Below are 27,459 nucleotides of genomic sequence, written 5' to 3'. Positions count from 1 at the left end.
GCCATGCAGGCAGGCTCTGGAAATGACCTCTGAACTCTGGGAATGCAAGTTCCTCCAGAATGCCATGAGAGGGCCAAACATACCTCTTCTAACCGTGTGCGTTTCTCAGAAGGCTCTGACCCATCACTGTCATTTTCTGACTGTTCTTCATCCTCTTCTTCATCCCTAAAGATGTCATCATAGGCAGGAACTTCAAGGTCGTCATCTTGTTTAATGAGTAATTTGATCTAAGTTTAAAACAAAAAACAAGCAAGTCCCTCCTCTCTCCTCAACAGAAAACCATTCATCATTTTTTTTTTTTCCGTGTAGAAACTTAATATTTCCTAATTAGCTGATTTATAAATTTCCTGTATATATAAAGATTCACTTGTGTGAAAAGAGTTCCAGACTTCTCAGGTATTTTCTTTGTTTTCATTACTACTTAGTGAGACATTGGAGTTGCAATGCAGAAATTATGAAAATCTGAAAACAACTTTTTAAAAACCACCTACTACTTGAGTCAGGAAAAACAGCTCCCTCTTATGCAACAAATCAATAAAACAAATGTCCCACAACTTGGCCTCTAATGAAAGATGTGCAGATGCTGTTATGGTTTGGCTATGGTATACCCCCAAAGGTGCATATGTTGAACACTTGTTCCCCAGTGTGGCAGTCCTGAAGGGGTAGTACCATTCAGAGGTAGAGACTAGAGGAAGGTGGTTAGGTTGTGGGGTTTCCGCCCTCACAAATGGATTAATGTTGTTTCTCAGGAGCGTTCAGATCTCCTAGGAGTAGATTAGTTTCAATGAGTGTGGATTGTTACAAAGCTTTCTCACCTATTTTGCTACATGACTGATTTCTCCCTCTCCCTCCATCCTTCCCTCCCTCCCCTCCACTCATATTACCACTATTGTGAAGCAAATCACCATGAGGCCCTCACCAGAACCAAGCAAATGTGGTGCTATGCTCTTGAATTTCCAAAACTGTAAGTTAAATAACCTCTTTAAAGGTACTCAGCCTCAGGTATTTTCTTATAGCTACACAAAATGGACTAGCCTTAAGTGAATACAACTGTTGTCTCTAAAAGAAATTCCAGATTGATTTATCTTGGAGAGGTTCCTCCTACGAGAATTTTGGGGTCTGACACCTCGTAGGTGAAGAAGATCAAATCAAAGGATGTGTAGGTGGCTGCCTTGAGACAGGTTGTATGCTTAATGCTCAGAAGTTCAAAGGGTAAGCACAGTAGAAGCTGTACTTTTAGGCTACAAAGTTCTGGTCCTTACATTTCCCAAGTCAAATAAATTCCACAAATTCATTCAGCACACACCCAAGAACTAGGTGCCATGTTTCTTATCAAAGATGGACATGACCAGGTTTTTATACGCTGTTTAGTACCAATTCCATAGGGGAGTTGGACACACACTTGCCAAGAAGATCAGGTACAACACTGTATATGGCATAAAAAGGTACAGACAGGTTGAAGAAAGAGTATACCAAAAGGGAGGCCCAAAGGCCTGAATACCTGGGTGTCATTGTACACATTCACAACGTTGACTGGCCTGTGGGTATCACACACAAAGAATACAGTATCTTCATCAGGTTGAAGGATATCCAATAGGTCTACATTAGCTCCACAGTTTATGAGAATAAAATAACGAAACTGAAAAAAGAAGAGAGGCATTGTAAAGTAACTACACTTTATCATGCTAGGACTCTTAAGTCCTTTTGCTGAGACACATTAAGTTCTTTTTTTTTTTTTTTTTTTAAATATTTTTTTTAGTTGCAAATGAACATTTATTTATTTATATGTGGTACTGAGAATTGAACCCAGGGCCTCACACATGCTAGGCAAGCACTCTACCACTGAGCCACAACCCCAGCCCACACGTTAAGTTCTTGACATGTGGCAAGGTCCAGAGGGAATGGCAAAGGGATTGAAAAAAGACCAATGCTGGCTTATGTTAAGTGCATGATATGTTAACATGCATGATAGGTTATTTCTTTTCTAAGATGATACTGTGAGGTAAGCTCTAGGGCTAGTCCCACTTTCTTAGGAACACACTGAGGCTCAGCAAACCCAAGTCTCAGGCACTGGGTCCACGAAGTTAATAAGCATCTGGGTATGGTGGCACATCCCTGTATTCCCAGTTCTGTGGGAGGCTAACCAGGAAAACCACAAGTTAGAGGCCAGTCTGGGCAACTGAATCAAACCCTAACTCAAAATAAAATTTAAAAAGGGCTGGGGATGAAGCTTAGTGGTTGAGTGCTTGTCTAGTATGTAGAAGGCCCTAAGTTCAATCCCGAGGACTGCAAAAAAAAAAAAAAAAAAATAGCTAATGAGGAGCAGACTAAGATGTAAAATGTGTAGTTTCTCTAGATCTTGTTGTATTATAATGCGCCACCTCTCCATGTTAAGAGAGTTGCATGGATTTAAGTTTTTGGCAAATCTCAGGTAGCACATAATTCACAGGGCATCTAAATATTAAGTTGCTCTTTGTAACTACAGCAAAACCTTTCCTGGTAAATACCACTGGCACAGGTTTTTCCCTGATAAGTAGATGATGATACATAATGGGGGTGGGGGAGTAAGAGAAAAATGGAGGAACTTTAGATTACGTAGAGGGAAACAAAAGGGGGAAGAGGTGGGGATATGAAAGATGGTGGAATAAGGCAGACATCATTACCCTATGTACATGAATGATTACATGAATGGTATGAATCTGCATTGAGTATAACCATAGAAACGAAAAGTTGTACCCCATTTGGGTACAATGAATCAAAATGCAGCCCGTACAAATAAAAAAACAAATAAGTAAAAAAATTTCAGCAGAGTAAGAAAGGCTTATTTATTCTAAAATATAACTTTCATACCTGTTCTTTATGTTCAAGAAATGCAGTTTCAAGTTCTTGCCACCCGGAGACTGGAACCAGTGTGTACTGCACATGGTCACAATGAAACAGGGCCTGAGAGAATTTTCAAAGACTATCTTATTTAGGATGTCCAGAATTTACCTTGAAATTCACCAGAGAAAAACTAGCTGGGTTGAAAGACAAAAAATATGGGATAAGCTAATGTTAGTAAAATACTAAGGGAAAAAGCCAGGTGATAGGGATATAACTGATCAGTGTACAGATCTGTCAATTTTGCTGAATTTGTGAAAATTATCAGAGTAACACTAGGAGAAAATCTGATCTTACTTCTAGGTGTTCTGAAAAATTCCTGACCCAGGCTCTCTGTAAAAAGTGCACCATATATTGTGACCACTCTGGAAAGCAGTATGGAGAGCCCTCAGAAAACTTGAAATGGAACCACTATGTGACCCAGTTATCTGTCTCCTAGGCATTTACCCAAAGGACTTAAAATCAGCATAATATAGTGACATGGTCACATCAATGTTTATAGCAGCTCAATTCACAATTGCTAAGCTATGAAACCAACTAAGGTGCTCTTCAACAGATGAATGAATAAATAAAATGTGGTACACACACTCAGTCATAAAGAATGAAATTATGGCATTTGCTGGTAAATGGGTGGAACTGAAAACTATCATGCTAAGTGAAATAAGCCAATTCCAAAACACCAAAGACCAAATGTTCTGATATGCAGATGCTAACACAATAAGGGGTGCGGGGAGGGAAGAACAGAAGTTCATTGGATTAGAAAGGGGAATGAAGGGAAAGGAGAGGAGATGAGAATACAAAAGACAGAACAAATTGGACATAACTTTCCTATGTTCATATATAAATACACAACCAGTTAACTCCACATCATCTACAACCACAAGAATGGGATCCTAATTAGAATAAGTTATACTCTACGTATCTATAATATATCAAAATGCACTCTACTGTCATATATATCCAAAAAGAACAAATAAAAAATAATAAAGCCAGAAAAAAGTGGACAATATTAAAAATAAAATTAACGATCTTTCCTATTAGATGTGGGGCTTCTGTAATTCCAATACTTATCATGATACTCTCTGTTGTCACCGATTCCTCTCTCTCCAAACCCCACATTTGACAGGCCACTACAGGTCCAAAAGTCTCCTAAATGAAACCATTTTTTCCCCCGCCTGGGTTATTGTACTAATTAGTATCTTTACAATCCTTCTCTGACCTCCAAAACTGTCCACACAAGGAGGTGACCTCTGAGTCTCCCTCCTCTCACCTGCTCCTCACCTCCCACCCTGCTCCTTCCCATCCTAGGCCCGCGTTACCCCTCATCTGCTCCTGCTCCAGTTCCCTCACCTCTAGCCTCGCCCACCCTCCTTTGGTCCGCAGAGCTCACCTGAAGGATCTTGCAGGCGCACAGAGCGTCCACGTCCGAGGCCACGAAGAGAAGGACCCTCTGTTTAGAGAAGAGCAGGTGGACTGAGTACCGTGACCCGAACCCTCGCTGCTCCCCGCCCTCGGGGCCTGGCCCACCCACGGCCTCAAGCCCTCATTCCTTCTTCCCACACAAGGCCTTAGCGAGGGTCCTGGACTGGTAGTCACCTGGCTCTGGACCAGCTCGTAGAACTCCTTGCGGAAATCGGACACAAACATAGCCAAAACAGCCTAACACCCCCAGCTGGGGCTGAGACACCAAGAGCCCGGAGGCGGTCAAGACTCCCGCCAAATCACAGCCCTTCGGATTGGCCCTGGACACCAACCAATAGCTTGTTTGTTCCCTCACCTTTCCTCTTTTATGATTGGGCCACACAGGGTATCCGTAATCGCCCTCTGCCATTCGCAGTTGGAAAAGCCTTGCCCACCCCGCGAAGAAGTATCATTTCTGAGGCAGGACGTAAACGCGATTGCCTGCTTCAACTATGACTTCCAATTAACCCAGAAACCCCCACGCTCGGCGGACATCATTACTTTGGGAAGAGAAGCCTACTGCCTCACGCTGGGAACCCCAGGAAAATACACTTTCATCCATAAATTAAGTTACATATCAATTGAGAGCGGCAGTTAAGTTTTCAATGGACTCTTTGTGTAGTTTGAAGGTGGAGGTGTAGCTTACTTCCGCCCGAGTCCACCATGGCTGAAGCACAGGCCAGAAGGGTCTGGGTGCATTCTGGGTAGGGTAGTCAGTAAGCAGAATGGGCCCTACCAAATTCGTTCGTAGGGGGATATTATCAAAACATAATTTTAAATAACTCTAAAATAGCCTTTATATGAGGCAATAAGTTATTAAATGATATTTTCTTATGTATGCTGTATAATTTTTATGTCTTGTAGCCTTCGCTCGGGTTTTCCTTGTTGCAACCGATTCCTGGGCTCGACACCCACCCCCGGTACTCCGGTCCGGCACTTCCGGTGAGCCTCTGGGGTGTCCGGGTTTCAGTAAGGCGGCGGCTTCTGGAAAGAAGAGTTTTCCGACTGTTCCTGTACTAACGTTTCCTGAGAAAAGCTGCGTCTACGAAGGGTTTACATCATGGTAAGCGCGGATGGGTAGGTTTCGGGGAACTGGGCTGAAGATAGGGCTCAAGTCAGGGCCCAGCAGGGCTGGACGGAACGGAGGCGGAGATGCCGAGTCACCCGGGCCTGAGGCCGGCGGGTCTACCAGTCCCGGACACTTCTGGAACGTGTTGGACCCTTAACTACGAATGCCCCTGTTCATCTGCGCTTGCGGGGGGCATAGTTTGCGTTCCCTCTCAGCTGGACTTGAGGTCCTTGAAGGTAAAAAGTAACATTCTATATTTGTGTCCCACTCGTGGGCTCGCAAGCGCTGTTCATGCAACAGGTTTCCTTTAAATCAAAGGTAATGGGAAAGTTGGTGGTAGAAGCAGAAGTAGGTGCTCCCTTGGGAGAATTCGTAGGGGGCATCCCCCTAGGCGGGAGGAACATCCAGCTTTTTGCCTTTCTTCAGTGAATTGTAAGCATCTGCTATCATGCCTTTGTATATACTCAATCGTGTTGTGTTCGGTGGTTATAACGGTAGTAGCTAACTGGGCGGGGAGGCGCTTTTTCTGTTACACGGTTTTTCTTTATGCCTACATTCTTTCATGACATTTTATCTCCTTTATACAATCCCCTTGGAGGCAAAAATGGTATCATTTTAACCTGGGGAAAACTAATGTTTACAGAGATAGTTTACTCGAGGTCATAAGTGAGGATTGGAGATTTGAAACCAAGTCCATATGGCTGCAAAACTGACTCATAACCATTGTATATAGCGTTGCCTAGCAGTTGCTTATTTTCTTAAAAGCAAGGGATGATTATTAGATATCCTGTGATTCACTGTGAAATCAAATTTTTGTTTACAAGTTCCTCCATGTAACAAACATTGAATACCTGATATGTGCCAGGCAATGTGCTGCCATCAAAGGTGTTATAAAGGAAAGTAAACCATGAAGTCAGAAGCAGCAGGAGCAGAAGCTCAGGTTTATGGGTGAATAAATTGTAGGCAGGTTGTTTAAGTCATCCCATCCTTTGCATGGTTTCTCCTTTTAGGTTGCAAAGGGAAGAAATGACTTGGATGTGGTAGCTGAAGTGAGAGATGCCTTAAAGCATGTTAAAGAGCTCCTCACTCCTCTGACTCTAATCATCCAGAAAAGGCTTCATATCTTATGCTTCTAGCCAAGATTGACACTACAGTACTAGAGTTCTAGAGAGTGAAGAACAATCTAAGATTTTAAGCAGGAGCCAGCTATCTCTGCATTCCAGAAGATAGAGATTCCTTTTATTAATTTTGGAATTATTACTAAACTGCTTTATCACTAAGTAGCTTTCCTTTTACATAATGTGCATTTAGAATCAAGTCAAGAAGCATTTGTTATGATGAGTTTTTTTACTGTGATAAAAAACATAAATTTTTCCATTGTAACTTGTAATTTTGTTTGTTTATTTTTTGAGACAGGATCTTGCTAAGTTGCCAAGGCTGAACTGGAACTCGTAATCCTCTTGCCTCAGTCTCCCAAGTAGCTAGGATTACAGGAGTGCACCACTGTACCCTACCCAAAACAGTTTTTATCCTGTGAAAGTGAAATTTTCTCCTGTTAATGATAATGCTCCATTTACACTCCTTATAGCCCCTGGCAATCACAATTCCATTTTTTATCTCTATGATTTTGATTATGTAAGTACCTCACATAAGTGGAATCCTGTGGTGTTTTTTGTAACTTACTTTACTTGAGAATATATTGCCCTCAGAGTTCATCTGTATTGTAGCATGTGACCGTATTTTTTTTTTTTAAGGCTGAATAATGTCCATTATATGTATATGCCTCATTTTTTTAATTCATCTATCAGTGGGCATCTAGGTTGTGTCCACTTTTTGGCTAAGATCTTACTTTCATTCCTTTGGATATCTACCCTGTTAGATTTTATGTTCTCTTCTTAAATGTCATGTTAATTGCAAAGCTTTGAGAAGATCCCAAATTGATGTTGCTAAACTTTGTCTTTGGATCTTACCTTTCTATTGTCACCATGTCTTCACTTTGCTTGTTAATATAAGGAAGCATTATGATGTAGCACTACATGTGTACCTACTCTGCTAATAAGAGCACACTGGAAGGGTACTGTTGCTTACCTGGCAGAGCAAGGGAGGCTTCCTGGAGGAAGGAATGGATGGTAATTGGAATCCAGGGGAAGGAGTACAAATAGCTGGCACCTGCTCTTCTTGCTGCCTGGAATGCCTTTTCCCTGTTTCCTGCCTTGCTCCTTCTCATGGCATGTTGGACTTTGTGTAGGGAGGTCCTTCCTGACTATGTGTTTAAAACACCATGCCTAGGAACTCTCTGTCCCCTTACCTGCTTTTTGTATTCAAACTATCTGACACATGTGTTTTCTTTTGCATATATCTTTTCTCTTTAGCATCAGGTCCACCAAGGCAGAGGTGGTATCTGTTTTGATAGTAACCATCACTATAGTGATAGTCCCCTAGTGCCTAGATCAGAGCCTGACACATAGCCTTACTTAATAAGAGATGTTTTTCAATTAGTAAATGACTTTTAAATTAATGATAATAGGGAAAAAGTTCCAGGTGGAAGAAATTGCCAGGCAGGAACATGACAGGTTAAGAGACTGTAGATCTGTCAGTAACAGGTTTCTGTGAGATGTACAGGAGGTCCAGCCTTGATCCTAGTGGTGCTCTTGGCTTGTGGGGAACAGCTCTGAAAGATGTTAAAGGCAGGCTTGGCATTGCCTGTTTCATATTTTAGTAAGATGACACTGTCTAAAGATGGTGGAGGCTAGATCTAAGGAATGAGACTGGATGAAGCAGAAAGAATTTGAGGTTCATTTTGCTGCTTAGGAAATCAGAACATTCTGGTTAATCAAGTATATGTGTTGTTCATTTCCTCAGCCATGTTTATCAACGTTAATCATCCTGATGTGCTGGGCACAGTAGTGCAGGCCTACAATCCCAGCTACAGGGGAGACTGAGACAGGAAGACCACAAGTTCAAGTCCAGCCTGGGCAATTTAGTGAGGCCCTGTTTCAGAATAAAATTCTAAAAAGAAATGGGGATGTAGGTTGTTGTTAGAGTATGTGTCTACCATTAGCAGGGCCTTGGGTTCAATCCCCAGTACAAACACACACAAAACATATGACTTTTGATGTAACATTCCCTTAAGCTGGGGTAAGGTTTGTGTTTCTGTAGTTGCTGCTACTCAGAAGCCTGAGGCAAAGGATCTCTTAAGCTCAGGAGTTTGAGACCAGCCTGAGCAAAACATTGAGACCCCTGTCCCAGGAAAGAAATGAACTTTTGTTCTGTTCTAATACCAGCATCTCTTTCTTTCTTTTAGTTCTCTTTCAACATGTTCGACCACCCGATTCCTCGGGTCTTCCAGAACCGCTTCTCCACACAGTACCGCTGCTTCTCTGTGTCCATGCTAGCAGGGCCTAATGACAGGTCAGATGTGGAGAAAGGAGGGAAGAGTATGTGCTTGTTTTTATTTTGAATAGTAACCATTCCTGCCCTATGTCTGTGAAGTTTATAGCCTTCCCCAACCCTTAACTTTGCATGTGGGCACCAGAATCTAAAGTTAAAGTGTGACTTGTCCCAGATTTGCTAAGTGGGTGTAGGTGGTAGGAGTGGGGTGCTAATTATGATTAGATTTATGTCTGGGAGCCTTTCATCCCCCCTGAATAAATTACATTAACTAAGATTTTTTATGAAAGATCATTGTGAAATTTTGGCTACCCTAAAAATACTGTTTAAAACTTTTTTTTAGATATAATAAGAACTGTATCTTGCCTTTGGTCTATTTATTTTTATTTTCTCAATGTTTTTAAATATTTTTTCCACAGTAATTATGCCACCCTCGGCCCTCGATCAACTCAGTAAGTATTTTCTAAGTGACTTGGAAACTTAAGCAATATAAATTATGGATCACAGAAATCAGCATAGGTTCGTTTTTTTTGTAATTAAAAAATTTTTTTTAGTTGTTGATGGACCTTTATTTTATTCATTTATTTATATGCGGTGCTGAGAATCCAACCCAGTGCTTCACACATGCTAGGCAAATGCTCTGCCACTGAACCACAATCCTAGCCCCAGCATAGACTCTTTTTTTTTTTAGTTGTAGGCAGACACAACTTTATTTATTTATTTTTATGTGGTAGTGAGGATTGAACCCAGTGCCTCAACATGCCAAGCAAGTGCTCTACCACTGAACCACAGCCCCAGCCCCAGCATAGGCTCTTTAGTGCATCCAGACTCACTAATCATCCCTAGGGAGCACATGCTGAACTGGGGAAACCAGGGCCACAAGGGTCTGGGACACAACTGTGTGTGGTGGTGGCAACTGTGCAGTGTATACTCAGCTTCCCTGCTACCCTGGACACTTTTGGTCCCTCCTCTGTGAAAGGGGTTTCCTTTCCTGATTCTACCATCTTGTCTCAGGAATCTGTCAGGATTCAATGAAGGATGAAGGACTGGGGTATGGCTTGGTGGTAGAGCACTTGCCTAGCATGCTCAGGGACCTTGATCTTCAACACTGCAATAAATAAGTAAATAAAGGAGGGGTGAAGTTCTGTGCACAGTGCCAAGGGAGCTCATGCCATTGGCTCAATTCAGTAAGTTTCCTCTTAGAGAAGAAATTGTTACTTCACAAGAGGATGATGCATAGCAGGTTCCTTATCTCTTCTCCAAACATCTTTCATGATGTTTCTAACTCCAATGCATCCTTACATCCTGAGCATGTCAGAGATTGAACTATTTATTGTCTTCTCCTCTTCTCACTTGTCTTCTGCCTCTTAGTAGAAGCAGATGAGACCCGTAAGTTGTGAGAGTGGCTACATTCTTCCTTTTCCCCCCAACCCTTTATCTCAAGAGAGCAGCCCAGAGACCACATGCCCTTGACACAATATCCTGATGATGGAGAGCCCCAATCACGGACACAGTTGATGAATTTCAAGACTCAATGTTTCCACTTTGAATTTCTCTTGTGGGAGGCAGGAGACTGGAGGCTAGTCATGGGAACTCAGTGATAGATTGTAGAGAATAGGCTCTGAGTCTGGTATCACTGTGCTCAATCTTTGCACCTGCCCAGCCTGACCTAGACTAGTGACTTGGCTTCTGGCCCTCAGTGTTCTCTTACATAATCAGGGATATCTACAGCACCTGTATGCTTTGTGTATGCACAACCCAATCCATTTCATTAGCCACTAGAGATGGTGACCCTTGAGCCAGCTCTAGCTGTGGCCATTACTGTAGAGGCCTCTGCTCATTCTGCAGGTGGATAGAGCCATTGGTTCATAGTCACAGTAACATTTTCACACTTGTTATTACAGAGAGGGAGTAAGCCCCCAGAGAGACCTTAGTTTCCAGGCAAGCTGATCCAAAAGCCAGATAACTGGTGTGACCCTTAGCACAAGTGTCCAGAAGAATCAGGGTCTGGTCAGTGGGGTTTAGAGCAGATCAGTATTGTTTCGACCTCCTAAATGATGGAAGAAATCCTTTTTTGCCTAATTAAGATCATGTAGGGAGTCGTGATTTACAAAATACAGGATCACTATTCTGGAAGAGGTGGGGGTGCATTATGAAGTGTTGGGAGCCTCAAGGCACTTCTCTAAATCATAGATTGCAGTTTGGGAATCAGCGAACTGGGGAACATTGGCATCTTTTCCAGCTATAGCAATCTCAGATCCTTGGCTGGAGCTTGATCCAGGTCACCCAGGACCAACTGTAGGTCAGCTTCCAACAGCTAGGAAGTGTCCTGAGGACAGAGGGCCTGACCTCTGGGCCCTTGGACCTTGTGCTGCCAGTATCAATTACCCATGTGATAGCAGGGGCACCCATTCCCACAGCACCTCCATAGTGAGGTGTTTCTTTCTGAGCTTCTCTGAACTTCCTGCCCAAGCTCTTTAATTTGTTTTATTGGAATTTTAGACAGAGACCAGAAGGAATCTGCTTTACCTCCTGATGCTAAATGGACTGCTATTGATATGTTTGCCTAGACTGACAAGCTTAAGTCTACCTCAATGGCTGAGTTCCCAAATTTAAGCCAGTAGCCTAGGTTTGGATCCCAGCATTGCCACTCTTGAGCTGTGTAATCTGGGGTATGTTACTTAATTTGTGTGCCTTAGTTTCCCCAGTAATAAAAAAGGTATAATGATAGTACCTTCCTGAAAATCCTGGGAAGATTGAACAAGAACCTAGGACAGAGCAAACATCATCAATATCTTCTTAGACCCCTTCTCCCAGGGCCCTGGTTTCCTAGGTTTTTCTACCTCACCTGGCCAGCCCTACCTTGCTTTGCCTCTTGTACCTCCTGAGTCAGCATGGAAGCAGTATTGTTTGCCAGCTCCTGGCCTCCATGCAACTCTTACCTTATGGACCACTGGAATGAGTAGATATACTGTCTTGTGACCTTGTCAAGTCCATTGGGCCCAAACACTAGGTTCTGCCATGTGGTATCTCATCCCAATTTGCCTTTCTGTTCCTGATCACTCCCATACTTGTCCCAGCCCATCTTGCCTAATTGACAGTCCATCTCTGAGCTACTTGGCCTCTTCCCCTCCATACTTTTTTTCAAACTGCTCTTTCTATTTGGATTCTATCCCTGACCTTCCTGCCCAGTGACTGGCCTGTCCCCCTTACCCTGTGCCCTCCTTCCCAACTCTTCTCATAGCACCTGAAGCCTCCGGTTATGCATATTTGTGTTCTTTTTCACCTTTCTAACTAGTAACCTTTGAAGGTAGGGATTTTTTTCTGACATGATTGGTACATTATTGACAAAGAGACACTTTTTAAAATTGTGATTTCAAGCCCAGTGCTGTGGCACACACCTGTAATCCCAGCAGCTCAGGAGGCTGAGACAGGAGGATCGCAAGTTCAAACCCAGCCTCAGCAATGGTGAGGTGCTACGCAACTTAGTGAGACGCTGTCTCTAAATAAAATACAGAATAGGGCTGGGGATGTGGCTCAGTGATTGGTTGCCCCTAAGTTAATCCCGGTTGCCCTGTCCCCACCAAAAAAAATTGTGATTTCAGAAAATCACAGTTCTGTGCTGATGTTGCATGACTAAGTCAGCAGACATTTCTGAGCTCCTCTGGGCCATGCACTGTACATCCTTGCCTCAAGCAGTGGGAGGTTTGTTGGGGTGGGGGCACCAAGTTTGGGGAACAAAACCACAGTAGTCAGCAGAGAGGCTTCCAAGGGGAGGGTGAACAGGGCATCTTTGCTTTCGGAGAATCCATGCTTTGTATTACCTAACTGATCCATGCCTGTTAACCTCTTTCTTCTTAGGCCGACTTAACATTACCTATCCCATGCTATTCAAACTGACCAATAAGAATTCGGATCGCATGACACACTGCGGGGTTCTGGAATTCGTGGCTGATGAGGGCATCTGCTATCTCCCACACTGGGTGAGTGGGGCCACCAAGGTGTCTGCAGAGTGTGCCTCTTGGCCTGTCACAGCATGGTAGGTACAACCTACCATAAGTAGGGACGACCCCCAGCATGTGTGTGTACACTTGAGAATCCTGCCCCCCTTAGCAGCATGGTCCAGCAAGAGGAATGGATCCGAAACAATGCCCTATGCCATGTCCTTAAAACACTGTGCATGGCTGTGGACCCACGTGTCAAGTTACTTGACTTTGGTCAGTTGACTTGAAGGACATCATTGCAGGCTTGGGTGCAAACATCTGGGTGCATAAGAGTCTTCCAGAACTTGCCCAGGGCCTGGACACCTTAGAGAAGCAAGCAAAACTGCACTAGTGTTTTAGGGAGGAGCCTGATATTGAATGTGTTCCACACCAGTGGCCTCAGGAACCACATGGCTCTTTTTTCCCTTTCCTCTTCTCTCTGTCCTACTCCTACCCTATCCCTAGTTCTGACATGATTGTTTTAGGAAGCCCATAGAAGAAAGCATGTTTCCTTTCCTTTGTGCTTTAATTTTGCTTTAATTTTGGGCACTAAGAGTGCCCAGGATGAGCAGTGGGATTGGCTACAAACACACAAAAGTGCTTCAGCTGCCTCACCTTGAGACCATATTGCTAAGAAGACAATGTTCTCAGGCATAGCCCACCTCTTGCTGGTTCCCTTCATGGTGATTGCCACACTTTGAATGGCCTGGCTATCCTTGCCGCCACCCCTCCCCCTCCCCCTCCCCTCCCCCTCCCCCTCCTTTATTTGAATTTCTCTCTTTCTGAGATTGAGTATAAGTTCTGAAGGTCCCTTCCCACTTGTTGGAGACAACCTTGTTTATACCACTGTGAACATGGTTGTCTTTCAGTTGGGTCCCAGGGTCCTTCATAGGCTAACAGGCTTGCCTCTTCCTAACCTGGCCTTTCAGATCCTGGTGTGAGAAAGTTGCCTGGTACCTCCCAACTGCTGTCTAAGGCAGCATAGAGTGTGTGAGCAAGTGCTTTTCTTTGACTGATTGTTAGACTCCAACCCACCCAGAGCTCCCAAGCTGCTTCTGAGAGCCAGGCTAGAACAAGTGCTGGCTTGTCTCCTAGCATCTGGGACCTCAACTGCTGACCTTTATTCCTGCATGGGACCACTTGCAAGCACTAAGATATGCACCAGACCAGGTGCCTGTGTACTGTGTGTGCATCACCACAGTGCCAAACTGGTGGACCAGGTGCAGAGCAAGATTTCAGCTCTGCCTCCCTCCCTCATTACCTTCAGGTCTCTTCCAAACTCAGCTCAATTCTCACCTCAACCTCTGATCTAACCCTCACTCCCATCTCTCCTTCTCAGGCTTCCTGTGACTGTGTCCTGCCTTTTGACTGAGGAAGCTCCTCTCATTCCCACCACAGTCCAGGCTTCCCTTAGGTCTGTGATCACAACCTTGCCCTTTGCTCTCCTAGGCCTCATACCACTATTGTCCTCCTCCTCCTCATTGACAGATCACTTAGAATATTCTACCCAAGTGCCTAGGGTTTGACCTGCAGCAGGCTAACTCACCCTTGGAATACTTCCACTTCCCAGAGTCACAGTACCCTTAGTTTCCAAAGCCAGCTGACTTACCATCCTGTTTGTGGCTACCTCTGGCATTAGGAGGAGTGACAACCCCTCCATTGCTGTCATTGCTGATGAGTGACCTTCTGTTCAAGTGTGTTGGAGCCTCCATAGGCTTGTCTTAGGACCCATTCACTCTTGAACTTTGCTCATGGGTGGTCTTTTGCCTTCCTTAAGGTACAGCTGTTGCCCCCGTTATGCCCAGTTCTCCAGACGAGCTCCCTTTCTCTTACCTGCACCATGACCCTCTGTCCTCACTTCCTTGGGCTGTTGGAATCACCTAACTGCTGCTGTTGGTAAAACATTCTCAAAGGAACATGATGTCCAGTGTGGAGTGGGACTGGCGAGTGGGGTGCTGATAGAGAAAATGAGCTAGGTCATATCTTGCTTATTAAACTATCAGGGCAGGCTGTGCAGAAATTGGTTTTGTGGTTCTTTCTATCCATATATTTTTCTGACATTCTCTTCAAGAAGGTTTAAAATAAGAAAAGCAAAAGCCTAGTCTGGGATATGCAGGGTTCCTTTTTGCTGGCCTAGCCTTTTTTCATCTGACCCAAGTCTTAGGCACACTGTAGTGGCCATCCTCCCTAATTGTGCCAGGTTCTCACAGGCTTTGTCATGTTTTTTCATCTTCCACCTCAGACATCGTCTGCCTCAGTGGGTTTTTAATAGAGGAATGTGGGGGGTGGCTCTTAATTTTCTATAACCCTCTATAGCCGACATCTCTGGAGCCTTGTCACTACTTCATGGCCTCAGCCATTTTCAGGCCTTTCCACAGCAGCTCAGTTTTATATTCTGCTATCAATATCCTACCTTAAGTATAGCCTTGTTTACCCAGGAACCTTGTAACCTGTTTGTGGGACAGTTTAGGAGTCAGGAACTGAGCATCCCAGGAAAATACTCTACCCCAGAAAGCCTGGAGCTGGTGGCTGATCCAGGTGCCCCACCAGAGATGCAGCATACTATCAGCTGCAGCAGCCTTAGTCCCCTTTCTTGGCCTTCTTTCTTCCACATGATTCCCTCACTTGATTTTTCATCTTTTCTGACATTGTATCCCCGTTAAATTACCTGTTTTCAAGTCTTTTGTCTCAGGCTCCTCTTTTGGGGCCCCAAGAAGACTTTGGCTCATCCATTGTACAGATAGATTATAACTGTGGTATTGCTTAATTTCCAGCAGTTTCATGCAGCCTTCTTCCTTTTAGATGATGCAGAATTTGCTGTTGGAAGAAGGGGGCTTGGTGCAGGTGGAGAGTGTCAACCTTCAAGTGGCTACATACTCCAAATTCCAGCCTCAGAGCCCAGACTTCCTGGATATCACCAACCCCAAAGCAGTGTATCCTTTTGAAATAAATGTTCTTCTAGATGATGGAGGGGTATTCAGAAGTCACTAAATAGCAGGTGCTTTGTTAAATCTGTGCCTACTTTCAGAACCACAGTTTATTTGTGGTTGAAGTTGTGATTTAAGAATAATAACATTCATAGGTAGGGATGTAGCTTGGTGATACAGTGTGGTGTGTGCACCAGGCCTTGGGTTTGTCAGTACCACAAACAAACAAACAAACAAAAAAAAAAAAAAAAAAGAAGAAGAAGAAGAAAAAGAATAGCATTCAGCCAGCATATTCACCTAACCGAATGCACTAAATGTTCTGTAGACCTCCTTTGATCATTTTTCAAACACTCCTAGAGACCAAAGTGTAACTCTTCTTTCAGTTGGACTTTGCCACCTGGCACAAATCAAGGATGTGCAATATGTACAGTGGAGGGGGTGAATCATCTGCCTTCACCCTCTAGCCTCTTTGTGGACCCTTAGTAACCCAGCTCAACCAAGAACTGGCTAGTCATCCCCATTGTGTGCACAGACTTAGGGCTCAATTATTTCATCAATGGGTAATGTTGACTGAGTACATTTCCTATTTCAGAAAGCAGAAAGCAAATGTTTAGGTTCCAGTGATTTTTTTTTTTTTTTTTTTCTTTCTTTTTTTCTTTTTGCAGTACTGGGGAAGGAAGTGACCATTGTGGGTAAGAGGTGTATTGTCTGTGGTCTGTGATCAAGATCTTTTGCTTGGACTGGGGATGTAGCCCAGTGGTAGAGCACTTGCCTAGCACGCACAAGGCCCTGGGTTCAATCCCCAGTACCACAAAACAACAACAACAAAAGACCTCTAGCTTGATGGTTAAGATCAAAATACTAAGGAGTGTCTATTTAATTTTTTTTTTTCCCTTTTTTGTGATACTAGAGATTGAACCTAGGTCCTCATGCATGCTAAGAAAGTCTTTACCACTGAGCTGCATCTCCAGCTCTATTTTTTAAAATGCATGCTTTTTAAAAAACGTAAGAGCTGGGCGTGGTGGTGCATGTGTAATCCCAGCTACTTTAAAGAACTGGGGGCATAGATCTGTGGTGGAGCACTCTGGGTTTAATCCATAGTACCATTAAAAAAAAAAGAACAACATAGAGCCTGGTATGGTGGCACATCCCTGTAATCCCAGTGGCTTGGACACTGAGGTAGGAGGATGGCGAGTTCAAACCCAGCCTCAGCAACTTAGCGAGGCCCTAAGTAACTCAGACCTTGTCTGTAATGAAATGTAAAAAAAAGCTGGGGATGTGGCTCAGTGGCTAAGCGCCCCTGGGTTCAGTCCCTGGTGCCAAAAAAAAAGTGAACAACACAGAAAGGTAAAAAGTAAAAAAAATTTTAAACTGTGTCTTCCTCCCCATCAATGCCCACTGTTAGGGGTAAGCTGTATATGAGCCATATTAAGTCCTTTGCTGATCATGTCTGGACACAATAGCCTCATTGATTGGGTCCTGGATGAGGGGATGTGTTGGGTATTCTGTCCACTGCAGGAAGTGGTGGAAGCTTTCTCTTCTGCAGCCAGGAAGACATCCTATGGGAAGATTGTAAATTGTTCCTCAGAACTCTGACCTAGATGGGTTTGGCTGTCAGTGACCAAGAGGGGTTCCTGCATCTGTGGTCATAGCCCCTTTTAATCTTTGTATTTTTATGCATGTTGTAATGCAAATTTATTGTGGGATTGTTTTCAGAGGTTGATTCTGTTGGCTTGGATAATTTTGTTAGCTGAAAGTCAGTTGGGCATTCCCATGGTTTGACAGGATGAAGGCAATCAGCATAGAATATGTAAGGTGGGGAACTTGCACTGTGGTGTGTGCCAGGGCAAGCAGAAGTAATGCAGAGAGCCTTTCATGCTCTCAGAAACCAAGGAGTCTGCGTTCTAGCATAGCTCAGGCTTGGCACCTCCAACCGTTTTGGTTGAAGTCAAAGCATGCCCTTACAGGGTCACTGGGAGTAATTTTTTTGCAGTACTGGGGATTGAATTTAGGGGCACTCTGCCACTGAGGTATGCCCCCAGCCCTTTTTATTATTTACTTTTTGAGACAGGATCTCTGAGCTGCTGAGGTTGACCTGAAACTTGCAATTCTCCTGCCTCAGCCTTCCAAGTTTCTGGGATTACAAGCATGTACCACCACATGGTACTTTTTTTTTTTTTTTTTTTTTGAGACAGGATCTCACTCAATTGCCTAGGCTATTCTTGAACTAAACTTGTGATCCTTCTACCTCAGCTTCCATGCCTGGCTAAGCAGTGTTTTGGTATTTATTTTGTTGTTTTTTATTTTTGTGGTGCTAGAGATTGAACCCAGGGACTAATGCATGCTGGATAAGCACCTTACTGAGCTACGTCTAGCCCAAAACTGTGTGATTTTAGTTCCAGCATGCTACACGACATGTACCTAATGGTAACTCCTCATAGATACTTAATTTAGATTGAAGGTATACATTTTGCCATGTTGCCTTGACAGTGTGTGTATGCAGATTAGAAAATGCATTGAGAAACTTTGCCTGTCTGACCACTGGGGATGTGATTGCCATCAACTACAATGAGAAGGTAGGTGAGCTTGGTTTGACATAGATTGGAAAAAGAATTACCTGCACTGTCTAGTCTGGTGTTTGGGGCTTCTTTTTAAACGAGATATTCCTGGATCTTATCACCTCATTACTCCTTACTATTTTCTTTTTAAAATTTTAGAGCTCTAATTCGCATAACTTCCTTTTAAGGATTGATTGCATTTGTAGGTAAATAAGCTTAATGTTACTATACTTAATCATATCTCTGTGTACCATGTTGGTGATGCTGTCGGTTCTCCCTCTATTAAAACAGTCTTCATTGTATATGTATCCTAAGCCTTTAAGGCCTTTTCTATAACTGTGGGGACCCAGAAACAGACCACCTGGATCCTTGTCTTTGCGATATCCTCCCTTGGAAGCAGACAAGCTCTGGAGGAGCTGGCCCTGCAGTGAGGTGAATGCTGTTGGGCATCTTGGAAGCAAACCCCGGCTCTTGCTGGAGACAGTGCCTCTTGGAGCACCTCTTCTCATGGAAACCCACATTTTTTTTTTTTAACTCCAGTTTTCCCTTAGCAACTCCTCTGGGCTTAACCCTTCCTGATATAAGTCTCTCAAGTCCCAAATGCATTCATATGCATTGATCTGTGCTTCTTGGGTGCCTGATTCTAGGTAATTTAGCTAAAAAGTGAAATGACAGGTGAGTTCCCTCTATTCAGTAGGGCATCTGCTTTCCCAGATCCATGGAAACACATTTGCAGGAGGATATAATAGCTGGAACTCCTGCCCCTAGGCTATTCTGCCATAGGCATGGCGTACAATACTGTCAGTGTCTCTTGTCCACTGTGACAGTTGACAGTGACAGTTGACCACCATGGGGTTTCTGCCAGGGCTGACCTCTGGTGTCCAGGAATGACCCCAGCCTGGTTTGGCCTGGCTTCCTCTGCAACAGTGCTCAGCTACTTTACAACATTGTCTGGTCCCTTTGCACTAGGGTCCCCACACCATGTCACAGGAGCCTTGTGTGTCAGCCAGTTCCTCCCTCGCAGGATTTAGAAGCAACTTAGTTGGTGTCAATGTAAAGATCTAGCTTCTTATCTGGAAGTTTCCTTATATTTGAGGGATCTTATACTGATAATCTTTACTTTTCTACTTTGTGGATTTAAAATCATACTTCTCTATTTTTTCTTTTTGTATAAACTAAGAACTATTCTTGTCTTTAGCTTCATGGAGAATATTTTAAGAATTGTCTACCTTAATTGAATATTTTAAGGCTTTTTGATAAATCATAGGCAGCTTTCATGTTGTTATTCTTGATATCAAGATAATAATGTTAACTCTTAAATTGATCATAAAAGATGCTGTTGATGATTTTGCATAGTGAGTGGGGGTGGGTTATTGGGATATACATTGAAGCACAGGTTTAAATACATACTTTAAAAAATTTCTCTTCTTCCCTTTCTGTATTTTGTTGTTGTTTTGCATTGCTTGGGATTTGAATACAGGTCCTTGTACATGCTAGGCAGATGCTCTACCACTGAGCTGTACCTCTAACTTGTTTTTTACATGTGAGCAAATATGATTCATCTAAGTGATCTATTGATGGGCATTTTGTGTACACACTAGTTATTATTAGCAGTGTCAGAGTGCTCTTAGAATTTTCTTCTTGGACACTTAGCTAATTATTCATTTAGAATAAATTCCTAGAAATGAACTTCTGGGTCAAAAGGAGTGTCTTGGTTGGGTGCGGTGGCCTGTAATCCCAGCAACTCGGGAGACCAAGGCAGGAGAATCACAACTTCAAAGACAGCCTCAGCAATTTAGTGAGGCCCTTAGCAACTTAGCAACTTAGCAAGATCCTATCTCAAAAATAAATAAATAAATAAATAAATAAATAAATAGAAGTCGCTGGAGATATAGCTCAATGTTAAAAATGCTCCTGGGCTTAATCCCCAGTACTCCCTGAAGAAATGAAAGGGGAAGAAAAACAGGAGTGTCTTTTGCAATATGATGCATAACTACCTGTCTAATTGGAACCACATGGGGAACAAGCATCTGTTGGACAGTGGACATAAAGGCAGCCCACCCCCTTAACTAAATTGTTGAAGGAGGAGGTACAGCTGGGTGATGATGTCATGGGAATGATGAGTCTGTCCACAGGAGTCTGGTAGCCACAGAAACAGGGACATTGCCAGCCTCCAGTGCTGCCTCACAACTGTCCCAATTGATTTCTGTGTTCTTTCCACAGATCTATGAACTGCGGGTGATGGAGACCAAACCTGACAAGGCTGTGTCCATCATTGAGTGTGACATGAATGTGAGTGACTTATTTTGGTTTCATTGAACTCAGATCAGTGTCTCTGGGGGATGTCACTGAGTCCCTAGGAATGTTTGGGTGAAGAGGAGGAAGATTCTGTCAAAACATCATAAGGAGGCCATTCACCTAGTGATCTATTCCAGGAAGTAGGGGTGGCAGAGTTTGCTTTATAGTGCTGAGGTGGCTGAATCTATGGTCAGCTCCAGATCTGCCAAGGAATAAATACTCTTAAAAACTAAGGAAGTTTTCTCAGCATCCTGAATAGGAATAAACCATTGAGGTATACAGCATCCTCTTTGCTAAGCCAAAAAAAGTGATGGTGGATAGATAGGCCTTCTTGGTGATAAAATTTTAAGGAACTAATTACACACACACACACACACACACAAGTATACATAGAATCAGAAAGCTCTGTACAAGAGCACCTGGCAGTGATGCAATGCTATAATTTGTGATGTGTCCCAATTGGGAAAACTGAGTGTAGTGTATAAGGCATATCTTTCAGTAACATTTCTTAGAACTGTGTGTGAATTGTAGTTGTCTTAGTTAAAATAGATAAGGAAGCTGAGTGTGACCATGTCTCAACATTTTACCTTTCATCTTGAAAATATAGGTGGACTTTGATGCTCCCCTGGGCTACAAGGAACCTGAAAGACAAGTCCAGCATGAGGAGTCAACAGTAAGTGATTTCTCCAGGGTCCTTTCCCAACTTCTCATGCACTTAATCTTTTTAGTACCAGTGCTTCTTTATGTGTGACCTCTGCTGGAGGTGGTATTGTCATATCTCCTGCTTCTCTTCCAGCCTTCTCCTTTGGGGGATAGTGTATCCAAGCTGTTGCAGGGTAGGAGCAGCATTAGTAACTGGAGGTTCAGGTTAAAGCTGGGTATTCCTGCTGAGAAATTTATCTCCTGTTTTCTGTCTCCCCATCAGGAAGGCGAAGCTGACCACAGTGGCTATGCGGGAGAGTTGGGTTTCCGTGTGAGTACCAGGCCACATGTTTTACTCTTTGTGCTTCCTTGAACCAGAACATTCACTGCAGGCTATTCTCTTTGATAGTCTGTGGACATCAGCAGGGTTTGTGCTCTGTGTACACAAACAAATCACACACTTGCTCAGTTCCTAAATCTACATATATACTTACTCCTGGAATCTACGCAACCCCAACTTTTTTTTTTTTTTCTTTTTTTTCATTTGAATAGATTATCCATCCAAAAAAACCACTAATACATTGGACATACACATATCCTTCCTTTAAATTCACCAGTGTTTATTACTTTTACTTTTGCTTTGTTTCTAAAAGTATGTCCTGGTTTTGTTGTTGTTGTTGTTTTGCCTATACCATTTGAAAGTAAGATGCAAACATGACCCTTAGCATGGCCTCTGGCCAGGCTCACTGAGAAATAGGTGGGGGTGGTCATGTGCAGGCACTGGGATGCCAGAAAACAGTGGAGGAAACATGATTGGGCATTCAGGAAGCTAAACTTGGGAAGCAAGTCACAATAAGGGTCTTAGCCCACCCACAGGGGCTTGAGCTAGCCAAGCCTTTCAACCCATCACTGGCTGCTGGCTGCTCTTGGGTCAGGCAGCTCTTCTGGATCTCAGCAACACCCTGAAGGGCTGGGTGGAGAGACAACAATCCAGCAGCTGGGGAGCAAGGACTTTAGTTCTAATGAGGTCTGGGCATCACCCTGAGGCACATGTGTGTTCATGCTTGAAGTTCAGCATACACTTCTGCTTGCCTGTCTAGGCCTTTTCTGGCTCTGGGAATAGACTAGATGGAAAGAAGAAAGGGTTAGAGCCTAGTCCCTCCCCAATCAAGCCTGGAGACATTAAAAGGTAAGTCTTTTATAACTCTACCTCTGCTGGATTTTTTTTGTGATGCTGGGTACTGAACCCAGGACCTTGTGCTTTCAAGGCAAACACTCTCCCAACTGAGCTATATCCCCAGCCCGGCTGCTGGATATTTTGTCATTGTCCAAGGAGGGGCTGTGCCAGACCCCTGCCTGCTCTCCTGGTGTTAGGGGACCATGATATTAATGGTTGAGATACTCTCACAATAGACCCTTCTTTGGTACCTGTCATGGTGGGGACAGGAGTGAGATGTGTCAGCTGTCTACTGTGTATGTAAACTGGAGAATGCTAGTAACACCATCTTTAACCCATTCTCTTAAAGAGTAAAGTGAGAGAGTGTAGCCCTTGTTGGGGGATCTGAGTGGCTTGGATGACTCTTCACCACAGGCCAGGCCCAAACCCCTACCCCATACCCAGTATTTATGCTAAACCAGGAAACCATTTTGTCTTCTGGATCCTTGCTAGGAAAATGCTGGGGACTACCTAAGGGCTGACCAGAGGCCCAGATAGGGTATAACAGTATATCTCCAAAAGAGTTACCAAGGGATTACTTTTTTTTTTTTTTTTTTTGCTTGCCTTCTTCTCGATGTCTAAAGTGAATTTTAGTTCTTTCCTCCTGGAATAAACATTCCTCTTTTTGTCTCTTCTTCACAGAGGAATTCCCAATTACGAATTTAAACTTGGTAAAATAACTTTCATCAGAAATTCACGTCCATTGGTTAAAAAGGTTGAAGAGGTGAGTTTATTTCATTGGTAACCAGAAGTATTTGTACTATTGATGACTGAGTTTCTTAACCATTGTGAATTAGGGGCCCATTCCTGTGATCATTATTTCCTTAATGGCTTAATTCTTTTGTAGGGTCCAAATAGGCTGAGGCCTGGCAATCCAGGAGTCAGGAGCTGACTCAAGGCTCTGCCACTAAAGAACAGGGTTCCCTAAATGGGCCTTATATTCTGCTTGCTTCTCAGGGAGATCTAGAGCTTTCCATTCTTTGGCCCTCTTCTAGCTGAGTGGGATCCTGCAAATGCGAACACTTCTGAGTCCATGTGGCTAGGCCTCACAGGCACTTTGCACCAAACAGCACTCAGTGTGTTGGGTTGTTGAAAAAGGTGTCCTGTGTATAGGCATACTTGCTCCTGAGAACAGCTGAGAGACTGAGCTTGACTGAAATTGCAGGGGCAGTAAGAGTAGGCATTCAGCTTCTTAAGTTCAGGCCCTCAACAGCACTCTTGTCACCTCTAGCCTTCAGAACTGTGAGAAATGTGTGTGTTGTTTGAGCCACTAAGTCTGTGGTATTTTATATGGCAGTTCTAGCAGACTATCACAACTATCCATGAAACATGAAAGTAGAAAAAAACTTATTTCTGGACACATAGGATCTCAAAAAAAAAAAAAAAAAAAAAAACTGCTTATGCACCCTCTTTCAGGAAGCTACTGAAGAATGTATCTCACTAAAATGAAGGAATGAGATAAAAATAAGAAAGCTAGGTTCTCCAGGAACCAGGGAGTCCTTACCACATTGGACAGCACCAGGTAGGACAGGCTGAAGGCCAAAGAGACATACCTCTCTCGAGCAGAAAAAAAATCAGTGGATACCTGCTATAATCAAATGGAAGAGAAAAGCCAGATGGCTATTCATACCAAGACAGATGAAAGACTATTCAGGAAAGAAAGACTGTGTGGCTCAAATCTGGCTCACCTTTACATGACTGTCATCACAAATATTATATAACCCCATCATGGGTACAACATGTTGTAGTAATTGGGTTGCTAGTTATGAGGATATGTGTTGGAAATCATGTAGTCCTCTTCCACAGAGGAAAGTCATGATGTCTTGATGTGCCTCAGACTAACTAGCAACAGAACCATGTGGAAAAATACCTGCTATTTTCCAAGGGTTTAGAAAAAATAATTCCTCTTTGTGCTGATGGGAGAACAGCTCAGTAGAATGTTTGAGGCCTGGTTGGTCTGTATATTAAAAACCTTAATGTACACCCAGCTAGTCATAGAGGCACACTCCTTTAATCACAATGACTCAGGGGACTTGAGGCAGAAAGATCACAAATTCGAGGCCAGCTTGGGCAACTTAGGGAGACACGTTTTTAAAAGGGCTGGGGATGAGGCTCAGGGGTAAAAAGGTTGCCTGGTATACTTGAAACCTTGGGTTCCATGCCTTGTACTACAAAGAAAAGGTATATAAATCCTATACTCAGGAATTCTGGGAAAAATCAGGTGTTTGCAACATTAAGTTGCTTACCTCTACAATTTATAATACTACAATCCTGGAAATAACAGAAATATCCAGTGGTAGAAAACTGGCCCTCCTACTTGATGGAGTTGTCTGTAGCATTTGGGATATGCTAGATAAGAAATTCATCAACTTGAAACTTCAGAATTGAGAAAACAGTTTATATAGACATGTACAGAAAAATAACAGGAAATGTTATTTTTTAGTAATGAAGTTATGGGTGATTATTCTATAAAAGAATATACAAATGATCTTTCATGTTTTATAGTTCCCCTTAGGATTTTTCAGCTTTATAATGATGTGAGAGCAATGCACATGAGTAGAAACTGTACGTGAATTTTGAATTTTGATCTTTTGCTGGGCGAGTGATAGGCAGTATGATCCTCTGATGCTAGACAATAGGTCTGAGTCACAACTCCCTGTCAGCTACATGATTACGAAGGGAAACAACCAATATTCCACCATGTGATGTGTTAGTAAGCTAGAATGTTCGGTTGGTTAGGTGTTTTTTTGTTTATGTTTTTGTTTTATAGTATTGGGGATGGAATCCAGAGGCTACATCCCCAGCCCTTTTTATTTTTTGAGACAGGATGTCACTAAGTTGCTGAAGCTGGACTCTTAACTTGGAATCCTGCCTCAGCCTTCTGAGTCTCTGAGATTATAGGCATGTTCCTCTGTGCCCAATTAGTTAGGTGCATTAAATACATTTTTTAACTTAATGGTAAGTTAAAATAAGTTGGTCAAGACATAATCCCTCCATTAAGTTGAGGAACTTTTGTATAGTCAACCTGAAAATCTTTTGTAAATTCAACTTACAGTTGTGACTCTGTGGTTATTTCAGTGTAACAAAGTACAATTTGCATTTATATTTTAGAAATTTCTTATTACAAATAACGTGGAAGGAAAATGGTTTATCAGTATTCAGAATAAAGCATTCATTGTAAACCTCCACGGAGTTTCTGAAAATAGTCTTATCTTCACACCTAGGATGAAGCTGGAGGCAGATTTGTTGCTTTCTCTGGAGAAGGACAGTCCTTGCGTAAAAAGGGAAGAAAACCATAAGTTGGGACTCTTGGCTGATTGGAAAATAAAAGAATCAATTGCAACATATTGGCTTTTAGTTACTGGCTCTGACAAGGATAAGACTCATCAGAGAATGCTGTTACTTAAGGTTTGTTTAGCATTACCTAAGAAATATCAAGTTTGACGTGGATGTGGAGCAGCAGGACTTTTTGTGGTTGTGTGCTTAATTTTGGGAAAGAGTAAGAGCTATATCTGAGGTCCCATAGTCAGCCACCTCCTTGCTACTTCATGCTTGCAGCTCAAGGGCTCTCCCACTCTGCCTCAGCAGAGCAGAGATCCCTCGTTTCTTACAAAACCAATGGAGGGAATTTAATTACTCTAACTTAAGGTGTTCTTTCTCATTCTACATTTTTCCTTTTCCCAGGTCAGTTGCATAGGCATTGTATCTGACCTAAAAAACATGGTTTAAATGGATATGTGCCCTGTAAATAGTGACTCTCCCACTCCTGTGACTGCAATTTAAGTATTTGAGAAAGGGTGTTTTTATTTTTGTTTTACATATTGATTTTTTTCAAAAAAGTACCATATCTCAGAAGGAAACCTATCTGTGTGAGTTCATACTTTGATTTCTTGTGGAAATAACTGGTTCCTTAGTTCACCTGTCCTATAATAAAACAACTCCATGAGGAAGCCAAATATGAATGTTAGAATAAATAAAGGCTGAAGGTATGTTCCTTTCTCCTCCTTCCCTACCCCTGAATTTTGCAATTTTAATTTATTAAAGTATCCAAGGTTCTGATGGCTAATTTTTTTGTTTGTTTGCTTTATTTGTGCTAGAGTTGAACCCAGGGCTTCATGAATACTGAGCACATACTTTACCCCACTGAGCTGTATCCTCCAGTGCCCCATTTTTTACATTTTAATTTGGCCTCAAATTGTCATTTTCTATAATGTGAGATCTTTTGACCTGCTATCCAATTATTTTAAATTTGGTTCTTGAAAATAATTCTAAATCAAGAATTTTCAATAAAAACAGGCAATGATTACAATGTCTCTAGATGTTTGATGAAGTACTAACATGGATTGATGATTGGGCCACTAACAAGAAAAGTGCTCCTCTGGGACTCCTTCTGGAAAAAGTAGGGCAAACAAGACTTCCTGATATCTGGAGTGGAGATGATCAGGCTCATGTAAGACCACCCATGTACGAGAATTTACCCTTTTACAGGTAGAAGGGTCCCACTCTGAACAGGGCTTCTCTTCAACACTTGGGAGAGGATGCCCTTTCCAGGTAGGCAGCACCAAAGTCCACCCACATGTCCTTCAGAGTATGAGTGAGTACCATATTCAGGGCTTGACCATGTGGCACAAATCATCATCATTGACAATGGATGATGGGTGACCTACCACATCCTCCACTTAGGAGGTCTTAGTTTCACAAGCAGAGGTAAAAGCTCTCCTTAGCAAATAGGCAGCCTCAATTTGCAGGATCTTGTTAGCTAAGAAATTGTCATTTTGTGCATAATGAATATTATTGTAGGCCGTGGCCCTCGGTTTTTGTTTTTCTTAACGAATACTTGCTTTATGCAGTGAAACCCCTACTGCTTTACTGGAGGCACACTTCCCTGCCTGCACCAGGGGTGTAGCCCATTGTTGGGCCTTCTGATGGCTGTTGAGGCCTTTTTGTTTGTTTAACGTGATGCTAGGGACTGAACCCTGGACCTTGAGCATGCTAAGCAAGTGGTCTACCACCAGCTACATCTCTAGGCCAGTTG

General features: G+C 42.8%; 2 protein-coding genes across 5 annotated transcripts in view; one reads left to right on the top strand and one right to left on the bottom strand.

Moving 5' to 3' along the window:
- Positions 1-4,971, bottom strand: part of CDC45 (cell division cycle 45) — a 36,953-nt gene extending 31,982 nt beyond the window's left edge. For 2 of the 3 annotated variants that reach the window (XR_013765889.1, XM_079152004.1), the window contains exons 1-5: positions 4,658-4,971; positions 4,271-4,330; positions 2,851-2,943; positions 1,502-1,639; positions 84-227 (exon numbers count right to left, since the gene is read on the bottom strand). Coding sequence is in view for 2 of the 3 variants with exons in the window: in XM_079152004.1 (XP_079008130.1) it covers positions 84-227; positions 1,502-1,639; positions 2,851-2,943; positions 4,271-4,330; positions 4,658-4,711 (489 nt within the window). In the remaining variant the exon portion in view is untranslated. Of the gene's footprint in view, positions 1-83; positions 228-1,501; positions 1,640-2,850; positions 2,944-4,270; positions 4,331-4,476; positions 4,602-4,657 lie in introns of those variants that run through there. The other variant, XM_079152005.1, reaches the window with a different exon arrangement.
- Positions 4,972-5,116: 145 nt separating this feature from the next.
- Positions 5,117-26,485, top strand: UFD1 (ubiquitin recognition factor in ER associated degradation 1). Of its 2 annotated transcripts, none has more exons than XM_079152017.1 (12): positions 5,117-5,404; positions 8,715-8,847; positions 9,220-9,252; positions 12,662-12,783; positions 15,586-15,716; positions 18,214-18,286; positions 20,492-20,560; positions 21,174-21,239; positions 21,492-21,539; positions 22,309-22,397; positions 23,067-23,148; positions 25,649-26,485. In XM_079152017.1, the coding sequence occupies exons 1-12, from the start codon at positions 5,402-5,404 to the stop codon at positions 25,721-25,723; spliced, it is 924 nt and encodes a 307-aa protein (XP_079008143.1). In that variant the 5' UTR covers positions 5,117-5,401; the 3' UTR covers positions 25,724-26,485. The 2 variants fall into 2 exon arrangements, with proteins under 2 accessions (XP_079008143.1, XP_079008142.1); XM_079152016.1 differs by lacking the exon at positions 5,117-5,404 and adding an exon at positions 5,411-5,646.
- Positions 26,486-27,459: the final 974 nt, after the last annotated feature.

Source organism: Sciurus vulgaris, assembly GCF_902686455.1.
Source record: "Sciurus vulgaris genome assembly, chromosome: 8".
Taxonomy (NCBI): Eukaryota; Metazoa; Chordata; class Mammalia; order Rodentia; family Sciuridae; genus Sciurus; species Sciurus vulgaris.
Note: the sequence above shows the minus strand (reverse complement) of the source record. Positions and strands in the feature narration are given on the sequence as shown.